We start from the raw sequence: 12895 nt of genomic DNA on the forward strand, positions 1-12895 counted from the left end.
GTTAAAGAGATGTTACATTGTTACAGTAAAGCTTTGGTGCTTTTAGTTTTTATGACTTTACTAAATACTTATTTGTTTATTCATTGTTATGAGGTGTTTTATGTAACGTAAAACCTTTATATAAGAATAAGTCACATTTAATAATATCATTTTGTAAACAATTATATGTAGTATATTGATACGTACATACTATTTTTAATATTTACAATCTATTCATGACACAATCCACTGTTAATTAAATTTAAAAGCATAATACATATTAATTTTATAGTTTTAACTTCGTTTTACGTGCGTATCCAGAAGTCACACACTGGTATAAAACGAGGAACAAAGCGTAAACAAACATCTGGGGGCACGGTCGTGCCCCCGACAAAACTAGCCAAGCGAAGCGCAATAGCACTACTGCCTATCTTTTCTCGAATTGTTTCGTCGTTTTTTTTATACATCATACATCGATTTCGTCACTGACACACTGACAACTGATGATGATCAAAATCTTTGACTACTTCCTGAAGTTACAGAGAGCTGAAATTTGGTTTGTAATCTATGTTTAGTATACAACCGAAAATAAATTCATAAAATTATAACTTTCGCCCCCCAACCCCCAAAAGAGGGGGATGGAGGTTTATATGACACCTTATGTGGTCGTCTCGGCGACATTCTACAAGAAATGTTTTTGGTGGGATATTAATTTATTCATAAATAACAAAATTATTTTTCGAGGGTGGAGTGTGACGATACACGCGACCTTTAATCAAATTGTAATTTAGGGATAATATTTTATTCACCTGCAATTTAACTCTTAAAGTATTAATAAACATTGATAAAAGTATGAAATACACCATGTTATTGATATTCTCTGCAAATAGTTTCTAATTTTCCATGTATATAGTAGAAATTCAGTTTCATGCTATTATTTTACTTATTTATTTCAACTATCCACTTACGACTGATTTTACAATTTCCCACAAAACAGTTGTCTACAGTTTGTCTATATTTTGTCCATAATTGTTCCCACGCTATTTAGATACTACAATCAAGATGATACCTCCTCACATACATTGTACATGCGTAATACACGACTACCACATATGCGAGCACTAAGTCATAGTATTCATTTACATTGAATGTCGTTTTAGAGGTCTGTGGGTTCAATTGTTTAGTTGTACGGCAGATATGGTGTTATCTTATATCTAGCGTGTGATCGCTCCATGGCGACTGGCGAGCGAGTGGAACGTACAACCGACAACGTATAGGGCAAACGAACACAGTAACTGGCGCGAGGCGGCCGCGTCATCGCTTCCACTCGCCCAACTCTATAGTTTCTAAACTTGTTTGTGACCTAAATAAACCACCATACGCAATACCACGCGACGAATTTGTGCACCGTCAAAATGTGAAATGGATGTGAAAACAAATCACAACAAATATCACAAAGTGTTCGCTCGAAGTGACTCAGTGTTGAAAAGGTTTTAAAGTGTTCGTCTCTGAGATTGAACGGAAAGTATACGGTCTCGGATATCGTCGATTAGTTCTAAAGTTAGACGAAGTCTAAGTTTATATGATGTAAAACGATGATTGTTGTTTTAAAATTAGTGCGACGCTATTAAAGTTGGATTCCAAGGGAACCAACCAAAATGTTCCCCATGAGGATTTGGCATTTACAAGTCCTCACAGCTGGGCTTTTAGTTTTACACCCGTTCCACGCTACAGGAGGTTTGATTTCAATTACTTTATTAACAATGCAAAAAGTGGTTTTCCTTCGCACGATTCTCTACTAAAATCGTATAGATTTAAAAGCCTTTTCATAAATTTGTTGTAAGGGGCGTTGATTATATTAAAATTTTCTTTCTACATTGTTTCTCTTTGAAAAGTAGTTACAACAAAACTATGTACATGCTACTATTATTATATACTAGGCACCTCAATATTTGTTTACTCAGACGTGTGGACATGTTTTTACATTTATTAGCATTATAAATATAAATTCATAAGACCAGTTTGTTTTTATATACTTAAAACTAATGACGTTGCAAAATATCTTTAGTGTGTAACAAAAACTAAATTTGATGTGCGTAGTGTATTTAATGTATTTAATGAAACTCTGTTTTAAATTTAAACCCAATCAAAACATTCGTGGTCATGTTTACGGCAGATTCTAATCGTCATATTTCATGTTAAAGAATTGTAATCTACTTTTTTTTTCAAGTTCATAATCGACTCAGATATTTTTATTACGTATATCATATAATATTACAAAATAGTCGAAGCATCATACTTTAAATCTGAGACACGTACATTATGTCGGCAATAATGCGAGGTATAATATAATTCCCCTGCCTATACAATACGACAGTAATTTACCAAAGTTCAAGTTGATATTATTATTCCATATTATGACGATTTGTATTGCGTCATCTACACCACAATAATTACATTATGACCTGTGTTATTACTAAATTACTATGTTAGTATTCTTGGATCCAATTTTACTAACGATTGTTAAAGTTAAAGAACGAATTAATATCATTTAACCCGTCTCGTTTTTCTTGTATGAATGAAAGAGAAGACATGCCATTTTAACAAGCTGTTAACACTAACCGTTGGTGAAATTGGGCCTTAATCGATTTGTGTAATGTTGTAAAAGTAATTAATATGGCAGGTGTTTATAAAGAAAAAATTAGAAATCAATCATATTTATTAAATAAAACTTCACCAAAAACGGCACTTGCTAAGTATCGAAAAGGCTTTTCTATCTGTACTCCAATATTCTAGGGACATCAACTAAATATTTAACAAGAAGGTGCATTTTGTTTTGGAGAACTGTGGTTAACCCGAGTCTATAATATGCTTGGTAGAATGGTAGAAGATATTAACAAATGTAAATAATTCTGGTCAATAACCGGTCTCTTAGCTTATCCTGTGCTAATGCAAGTGGGCTGAGGAATCTTGATACTTGCGAATCGACTAATACTTTGAAATGAAACCATGCACCTAACGAAAACAAAATGTAGAGACTAAAGTTGTAGAGCAATAAGTATGAAAAATGTAAACTTGCTGACAATATTGTTTGTGACATTATCATGATTATCAGCAAGTTTAGATGACATCTGTCAGTTGAACCACGTGCTTATCAGTTCACAACTCCTTTCATTTGGTATCAGTCAGTTTGCCTGTCTGTTTGCTCACATTTTGTTAGTGATAGTCCTTTTAAAAGATGAATATGAATGCATACTTCGTTGTAAAAATATTGTCTTGTATGAAAAACTTATCATTGTATTGACTCATACTTATTTTATTCATTAGCATGATTTTGAGTTAGAAATCAGAGATACTAAACCAGTGGTCCACGAATTCGTTGAGTGTTAAAACCATAAAGTTAATATACCTAGCGGAATAGAGAAACAAAGGCCTGAGCAAGAGAGACGTCAATATCAGTAACACTGCGTGGTAAAAAGAGACGTGTGATACAAGACAGCAGCACTCTTTTTTTGACGTCCAGTCGGCACGTGCCGCACGTTGACAATTTAATCTCATGGAAATCATGTTCAATCATGGTTGTGCAAGTGTACACATATTTTTACACACAGATATAAACCAATTTCGGTTTCGTTTGACAGCTCGAGATTGTTGCTCTATTCCGCTAGGTATATTAACTTTAATATGGTTAAAACTAATTTTGGAACCACGTATTTAAAAAATAAGTTTCCTTAAACAAAGTTCCATTGGTCAGTAACTTAACTATATTGCCTGTGTAACTCAAAAACAATTCGATATTTTATAGAGCGCGACCATGATTTTCTTATCTACTTATAAATAACCTAATCATTTATACCCATTACATTCTGAGCCACTACCAAGTAGCCCGATTACAATTTTTTAAGGAGGGGAATGCCGGAAGGGACATTAGGCATTCTTCACTGCCCTCAGGGTTCCTCTTCATACCACATTTTATCTAAATCGGTTCAGCCGTTTAAGCTTGAAGATCTAACAGACAGACACAATTTCTCATTTGTAATATTAGTATGAATACTGGCGCTCGAAAACATTGGCGAAGTCGGGTAAAAACCTTAAGGTTGTTTTCCTTTCTACCAGACTCATACAACTAATGAATGGAGTTGAGTCAGACGTCTGGACATGCTTTTCTCTGGCTCCGACACAGCCTCCAACGTGAGTCATCGCGATGAATCCATAGTGCCTCAGAAAACTTAGTGATTCATTTTTCCGATAATTGTAAGAACGTGATAATAATAATAATTATGGGATACCGTTGGTGAGATAGTAGAGAGTTTATGAATTCATTGATGTTTCCACTTTCGCAAAGTTATTATAAATTAAGGCGACATGCCATTAAAATATTTTACAGATCGGAGTTTATCGAAATTACTCTGTTATACTTGCAAATAATATGGAAGTAAACAAAAAATAAATACCTACCGTGCTTTCCTATGGCGCCTAAAATTGGCAAATTTTCTTATAATTAAAAATCTTATAAAAATCATTAGGTTAAATTAGACCAATATCATTTTCCTAGAACGTTAATTCGTTAACATGATAATGTGTAGGACTGTAAGTGCTCGTTGAATATTTAAAACCTTCCAGTTAAAACAACGTCGTACTACGTGTCTGAGTAAACAGCACGTTTGAGCAACTATACAGTTTAATGTACAGTATGATACATAATACTGACCATTATGTTTTTGCTATTTAAGGCCCGCGTCTAACGTCTCAAGGTTATAATATTATCTTGGTACACATGCTGACTGCATTACAATCATTACCGAACAAAATATCATTTTAGGATTCCGTACCAAAAGGATCGAAACGGGACCCTATTGCTAAGACTTCGTTGTCTGTCCGTCTGTCTGTCTGTCTCCAGGTTGTATTTCAAGAACGGTGATAGCTAGAGAGTTGAAATTTTTACAAATTATGTTCTTCTGTTGCCGCTATACCAACAATTAATATTAAAAATAAAATAAATTAAATACAACAACAAACGCGATTTTTTTTCCTTTTTTGCTCTATATCAATGAGTAATATGGTTCCACGTAGGCCCTTAAAATATTGACAAAATAATTAGTTGTATTTGTACTTTGATAATATTAATGATATTTAAATCCCATAAAAAACACAATTTGTTGTCTATCTCATGCTTTATAATGGTACGGAACCCCTGGTGCGCGATTCCGACTTGGCCGAATTTTTTTAGGTAGTATTATTTTTTAGTAGAAAATTGTTTTGTAGTAGTTTGTACGAATTAATAAAATAAGCTCGTTGTCTATGACATTCGAGAAACACAATGAGTAACACAATTGATTTGATGCAACCCCACCTATAATAACGTAGTGTGCTTATGTATCAACTATCAATGTATCTGATTAGTGATCATACAATGTAAACTACTCTCTATTAGACAATTTATCAATATCAATGCCAATGAAAATTTCCTCTTTCCTTGGTTATTTATCACATTATACTTAACAATACTTTGAGTGATTGCGCTGCCAGTAAAATCGCTCATTACAAGGCGCTCTTTTGTCGAAATTTCAATACCTTTATATTTAGTTTAGACTACAATATTTTGTCTCTAATATAGCGAATTTATAATGAATAAAAAGTTTTACAATTAATAGTAATTACACATGTTAAAAATGTTCACAAAACAGGAAATAATATGTCACTTTTTTGTAATATTTCAAAATGTAAAAGGAAACATCTTATTTTAGCTACTATTTTAGGCTAATTTAATGTACAGGATGTAACATCACGATATCATAAAAGGAACGTCCTGTCCACAGTACATGAGTCCAGTAGCGTCGGTGTAATTTGGATCTAAATATTATAATATTATACTCGGTCTTGCTTGTAAATACACAATTTCGTACAATGAATGTACGAAATGTATCTCTATTAACTGTCACATCCATCACTATGTTATATAATTGTAGGTTATATTATATCGATCGATATAATATATCAATTAATTGCCAGTTAATCGGCAACGATATCGGAGCTAATGATCAATCAATTAGCGACGTTCCTTGGTGTCACCAAAACATAATATTTGGCTACTCCGATAATTGGACGAGATAAATTGATACCCGAGTTCGTTTGGTATAAGACTGATAGGATTAATTTTGGGAAAGGGACCACTCCCGCGTCGCGCCCAAGTGCGAACTAATTAATGTCTGTGTCGACTGTCGATACACGCGTTTCGGGTACCGGCTCAGGTTACCGATTGGGTTGCGTAAGAATCCTTAGTTTACTCCGTCCCCCTAATTATATGACGTGAAATTCTAACCCTTACCAAGGTCGACGGGCCCATGATTAACTACCTGATATCGATGACGGGACGCGATGATAAATTAGCTGCGCGAACTTTCCACGAACACATTGTCTTTTCAATTTGCGAGGTGCGGTACCATCGTATACGGTCATTACTTTATATAAAGTCCCTTTAGCAGTTTCAGCGTTAATTACGATCAGGAGACGAATGTTTTCATTATCTGAATCCGATGTTTTTCACATCCACGATTCTCGTGATCGCTTTCGTATTATTTAATAACAATGCAACTTACGCAATTTTGAATACACATTTACACATTGACTCGAAATTATGCCTAATATACCTAATATGCCTCATGAAAGCACGTAATTTTCAGATGAACATCTCCACGAAGGTCCATTTATCATTCCGGCGACGAGCGAAATCATACTAAAGAAAGGACAAAACTTTACAATTTTCTGTAACGCGAACGCCCCCGTAGTAATAAAACAGCAGGAAATTCCGGAGGAGAGCACGGACACGTTCAAAAAAGTCTTTAGAAACTTGTCGAGCACAGATTTAGATTATAGATACAAAGCCGCCCTCGATTTGTATAACGTCGACCAGTTTTCCGTCGGCTACTACGCCTGCTTCGACGAGGCGGCGGACGAAAACCATATCCTAAACAATTTACTGGAGGAACCTCAAAATAACGAGCACGCGGCGTACATATACGTTTACGTGGACGGTGAGGAACTACTTACATAGCAGATCCACGCGAACTCTAGTTTCTATGACATTGTAATAAAGTGCCTATTGTGAATTTTAGAAACCGGTAGCCTGTTTGCGCCTATGCAAGAGGTAATAAAGTTGAGAAACGGGAACGATGTCATAATCGAATGTAGACCGACGACGCCCGATGTTAACGTTACTCTTATAGGGGTATGTATGACAAAACTGCTGAAATTACACTTTGTAGGAGTTACTAGTCACTAAAGAATTAAAAGAAAACTGTTTAATATTCAATAACATAAGCTTTTCGAGCGGCCGTTGATTACCCAGTTAAAACAAATGTATAAATTGCTAGAATCGCATGACTAATTTGTATACATATTTATTAATTTTTAATCAATATTGTTGTGCCTCTGTGAGGTACCTAAAACATTGTTTAGATGCCTGATAAAAATATTAGCCAATTTCGCTCTCGCCTCATATCCGACTAACGCTTAGAGCTACATTAAAAGGCATGATTAACCTAACGATTGCTTCAAATAAATTCATATCTGCATTCTTAATGTTCAGGAATTTCCAGACAGTCCGTATAGTTATAGCCCCAAAATCGGGTTCACCTTCGATACTGACAGCTTGACCAGTCAGATAGCCCTGCTAAGTTGTGGCTTTATGAGAGGAGACGAGACGATAGACAGAGATGTTTTTGTTAATAAATGTAGGTGATTAGTCGCTGTGTGTATTTTATGCTACTGCGTTCCTATTATATTTACCAATTGTATTAATTTCTTACGATACATGTACTCGATCGTCACTATGAAAATTAAAAGTATGAATCGATTGGTAAATATAGTTTGACATGTTTTTCAATTTTATAACTTCTACTGAACTATTTATTTCATTCCTAAATTGAAAAACAATATTACATAGTACTAAAACATATCATTTATTTCATAATATACGCAGAGTAACAGGGCAACAGTTAATAAAAAGTACCCGACTATAAAAAAGTACTCCCCAAAGATTGGATTATTAGTGAGATTAGATAGGCCTAAGACTGGAAGTCTCGGATGCATTGCTCAGCGTGGAAACGAAAGTTATACGAAATATTTGCGTAGTAAGTAACGAAAGTGGATGTCAGTTATCGAGGTAGCGTGGTGTGATGGTTTCATAAGTTCTAGATTACAATTAATCCTTTTGTTTCTAGCTTTCGCTTGTTCTTCTTTTCTTTATGTTTGGTGTGTTGCTCTGCGTTACTTAGTGCACATTTTTAGTGTTTTAACTACTACTAAACACTAACATTTAATGTTATTTTTGTGATTAATTATAGTTAGATTATTGTTATGAATGCTTTCTTCTAACGTATTCTTTAAATGTTTGTATAAAATTCCATTACGCACTGGTGTATTACTGTGTTATACTTATTCATTAACGGTATGCACGACGCAGTTACTTAATAAAATAATGATAGCTCTATTATAGAGCACCTTTGTAGTTGTTTAACCTCTTAATGAAAACTAGAATTTCGTACCAGGATTATGAAGAGTATAAATTATTTATTATTTATATTAATTATAATATTATAATAAAATATTATTATTTATATTATTTATTAACTCTAATTTGGCTTAATTTGTCCGGAATGTTGAGTATAACACCAGTGCGCGTTGGAGTTGTGCATTTTTTTAATAGATTTTTTCTATTCAAATCAGATTTACTTGACCACTGTTATTTTATATCAGAAAAAAAAACGTATTAGCATTTTTACACAGGTTTTTAGATAAAATTATAATACAGAAATATGAGATTTTTATTTAAAAGAAATAAACGTTTTGTTTTATAATTAAGTAGGAATAATAATTATTTGTAGTTAAGTGTGTTCAAAACAAACCTGTTTTATGAAAATTTTTTTTATAAAAGAAATGTTAAATGTTATGACATTACACAGGGTGTATTGTGATATCATTACACTTTTAGTTTTTACAAACGTAATGAATTTGCCATACACTTAATTGAATTTAAGTTCTTTTCTTTTACTCCAGTCTTTCCCAGAGAACCTTTTACAAGTGACACAGACATCCTAAAGTACTTTGTTCTACAGGGGTAGAGAAAAATATGATATTGTAAAAGTTTTTTTTTTCGTCGCCGATTTTCTTTTTAAAATAAAAAAAAATTAATTTCGTTTTAGTAGTAGCTTTTAGATTTTAGATGCACTGTTTTCATTTTGAACTATTTTTATTTTTCTAGGCAATGCTACGATCGATTGTTGTACTATTAACTAGTATTTTATGATAGGTTATCCAAAGTACAATTTCACATTTACCTTTTAGATACAAATGATCCGGCTCCCCCACCGAGAATACAGAGTAGTTCAAAATGGTTCGTGAAGGGAGAAACGTTTTCTCTAAACTGTGCAGTTCAATACAAGGACAACTCTGCTTTAGCGTTGGAGTGGAAACTGCCATCATCAGTTTCAAAGGTAATCTTGCATTTTGCATTGATTTATGCACATCAAGATGCAGTATTCACGTACATTTCATGTATTCAGTGATTCTCATGCCTGTTTTTACCAACCGCCTCCGAACGCGAAGATTAGCGATCTAGCGGGCTGGCGGACATTAAGGGTTTTATTTTTAATGAAATAAGGGGGTAAACGAGCAAACGGGTCGCCCGATGGAAAGCAACTACCGTCGCCCATGGACACTCGCAACATCAGAAGAGCTGCAGGTGCGTTGCCGGCCTTTTAAGAGGGAATACGCTCTTTTCTTGAAGGTTTGCAGGTCGTATAGGTCCGGAAATACTGCCGGTGATAGTTTGTTCCAGCCGGGTACATTTCCTTCAAGATTTCAATCATTTTTTTATTACCATTTTGTTCTTTCAAAAACGTGTTTACTTTAAGCGCCATAAAATACCTCTACGGAACACATAGCGTTAGGAGGCGGTTGGTGAAAACAGGCATAAGAATCTAGCGAAAAAGATTTGCCACCACAATTACTGGTTATATTTCATTGACGAAAGCGGTAGGTAGAGATCAGGCAAATCTGCAAGTGTTAGTAAAGATTAAGAGAATTTACTACTCAGAATAATATGTGTTATATCGCATGATATGATACATCATACAATCATATAATACGTTTACACTTTACACTGTCACTTAATTATTTTGCAGGATCGTGTTAATATAGAAACAAACGAACATAACATAACGTCTGCTGGGATTCTGTACAGTCATATAACGATTAGCAATGCAACAGAAGAAGACCAAGGAAAATACGTATGCGTATGTACAAGCAGAGCAAATTCAAGCGAAGCGACCATAGAAAAGAAATATAGTAAGAACCATATTTTGTGTTCTGACTTATAAATACTTTTTAATTTATTACGCGACAACGTTACTTTAATAGTAGAGTACTTTACTTTAATAGTATCAATTATTAATTTAGGCATTAACTAAGGGCCCACCCACACATAAATACTATATGACGTCGCGTCGCACAATGATGCGGCGTAGTTACACGATAACGTTTCTGCTCTTAAGAGGATACACCAGGGGCTAGAGAAATGAAAAAAAAGTACGTGTAATATCTATAGCTGTCTCCCTTACCTCGAGCCTCTACCGCAGAACGCGATAGAGACAACTGCAGAAAATCCAGAAAATCAACGATTCGTTGTCCCCTGATTCCTTCTCCAAAACTTAACCGATCTAAGGACTTTTTTCATTAAAGATTAAAAAAAGGCTTGAGCTGTGTTCCTATGTTTTGTTTTTTTTGTATAATCTAGCCAAATCTGTTTTCTGGACGTTTGAACACAGCGGAAAATCTGGCCATTTTTTTGGGTTTTTGAACGTTCATATCTTATTTAATAATTAAATTATGAAAGAAAAGAAAACATAGAGACATTGTATTAGTGGTCGTAAATATTCAGGAAAAAAATTATAACTCTACTAGCATTATCCAGGGAGGAAACAGGGGACAACGTTTGTATGGAAAAAAGGGCGGTGTGGACTCCTCTTAATAAGAAAACGAAGAAAGAGAAGACAGTTGATACTGGATCCACCCAGTTCTTTCAACCATGAATAATGTGAGTCACGTTCTAAAGAAACTGTACAATACCTTAAAAATATACCACAACAAGTTTTTTTGATTACTGCGCAGTATTGCATCGTGACACGTCGTCGTCGACGTCGTGTCGTAGATTTCCACGTCGTGTCGTGCTTATGTATGGGAGCCCTAAGGGCTCGTACACAGAACTGCCATGCGGCGTCGCATCGCAAACATCGGTGGCAAAAATATTTAAACCTTATAATAAACATTTTGAAAATTCGCAAATATTTGCGGTGCAACGACGTCGCAACTCGCATCGCAGTTTTGTCTACGTGCCTTTAGGGCCAGGCCACAGCACTGCGTTGGGGCGTAGCATCGACATCAACAGTGACATCTCCAATGAAATTTTTGCGATACGACACAGCAACGCAGTGTTGTGCCTTAGCGGGCCTGGCCCTTATATCTCTAGTTAGACCTGAGCTGGGGATTGACTAGTCAAACTTACGACTACCACCAAGCATCGTACTTTGGACATAATAATACGTATCTCAATGTAATAGCCGATGTAGACTGCAGTAGAGCTCAGCCGCGAAATCAAACTCGCTCAACGCAATCTATTAATTATTACACTGTTACAATATTATGATTCACGAGATGTGATGCGCTAATATATTTTTGCTCTTTTAAGTTATATGAAATTATTAGGATTTAGATGTGTGCTTGAAACGATACAAACTTGTATTTAGATTGGCTGTAATATCTATGTATAAAGAATGGCTGTGTGGTGTATCTGTTCTGATTCTAGTAAGTCCTTTTCTAGTAAAAAGAAAAACGTTTCGTCGATATACTAGGTAATACTTGAATCTTTTTTAAAGTAAAATAAATGCAAGTTTATGGTCCGCACTAGCCACTAGGTCACAAAGTTTCAAACACTTATTCAACTTAAGGCCGTCCCCCGAGCAAACGACCTGGACCATTATACATTTGCCGCGCTGCCGAGATCGCACTAAAACCCATTTTTTTACTTATCTTAGTTCAAAATTGACCTAAAAAAATTAAAACGTGGAATATGTAGTTTATGATATTGTTGATCTATTGGCATGTTTCAAATAAAAGTCATTTGTAAATACTCGAGAGATGCTTAATGAATGCATGAATTTTAATAAATTGGTTTTACTTTGGAAGCTGACATCATAAGTATAATAAACAAAAATAGGAAATTAATAACATGGAAAGGAATGTTCGTATACTGAAGATTATTGGTGTATTTTTATTATAATTTTGTAACTTTCAAATTACGAGTTATAAAGCTCTAAAAAGTGGTAAATTACGGCATCTCCGTAGAGGGACTGCCTTAAATAAATATATTATATGCGGTATCGTGATTTGAACCACCTTGTCTACTAATTAGTGGTACTATGCTTATTATATAATTTATGTTAATGTGATACTTTTTAATTTAACTATTAAATATAATATTCGTGATCAGAAACATACTACAATATTCTGTTTTAGGAGATGTGGGCTTCATCAAACTTAATGTTAGTTATGGATCAGTAGAAACTACTCAACGAACTTATTCACGCCGAATATACGTAGACGCATATCCATGGCCCACATTCCAAGTGTAAGTGTTGTTTTAAAACATTAACGGTAATTAAAATCGCATACTTTTTTTAAACATTTATATTTTTTTACTTTTTCCACAAATATAATAATTTAAGGGCCTGTTTCACCACTTTCTGATAAAAATCCTTAAAAGGCTATTCACAACTTTTTTGACAGATTCTCCATACTTGTCCTCCACTCCATCTGTCAAGTTAATTGGTGGATAGCCTTATCAGGAAGTGGTGAAACA

General features: G+C 34.5%; 1 protein-coding gene across 5 annotated transcripts in view; it reads left to right on the top strand.

The window, feature by feature from the left end:
- Positions 1 to 1241: 1241 nt before the first annotated feature.
- Positions 1242 to 12895, top strand: part of LOC121728593 (vascular endothelial growth factor receptor 1) — a 34139-nt gene continuing 22485 nt past the window's right edge. For 2 of the 5 annotated variants that reach the window (XM_042116764.1, XM_042116766.1), the window contains exons 1-7: positions 1242 to 1716; positions 6663 to 7013; positions 7095 to 7207; positions 7961 to 8111; positions 9325 to 9473; positions 10164 to 10326; positions 12553 to 12664. In XM_042116764.1, coding sequence (XP_041972698.1) covers positions 1638 to 1716; positions 6663 to 7013; positions 7095 to 7207; positions 7961 to 8111; positions 9325 to 9473; positions 10164 to 10326; positions 12553 to 12664 — 1118 coding nt within the window. In that variant the 5' untranslated portion in view covers positions 1242 to 1637. Of the gene's footprint in view, positions 1717 to 6662; positions 7014 to 7094; positions 7208 to 7567; positions 7713 to 7960; positions 8112 to 9324; positions 9474 to 10163; positions 10327 to 12552; positions 12665 to 12895 lie in introns of those variants that run through there. The other 3 variants (XM_042116765.1, XM_042116767.1, XM_042116768.1) reach the window with 3 other exon arrangements.

This window comes from Aricia agestis, chromosome 7 (genome assembly GCF_905147365.1).
Source record: "Aricia agestis chromosome 7, ilAriAges1.1, whole genome shotgun sequence".
Lineage (NCBI taxonomy): Eukaryota > Metazoa > Arthropoda > Insecta > Lepidoptera > Lycaenidae > Aricia > Aricia agestis.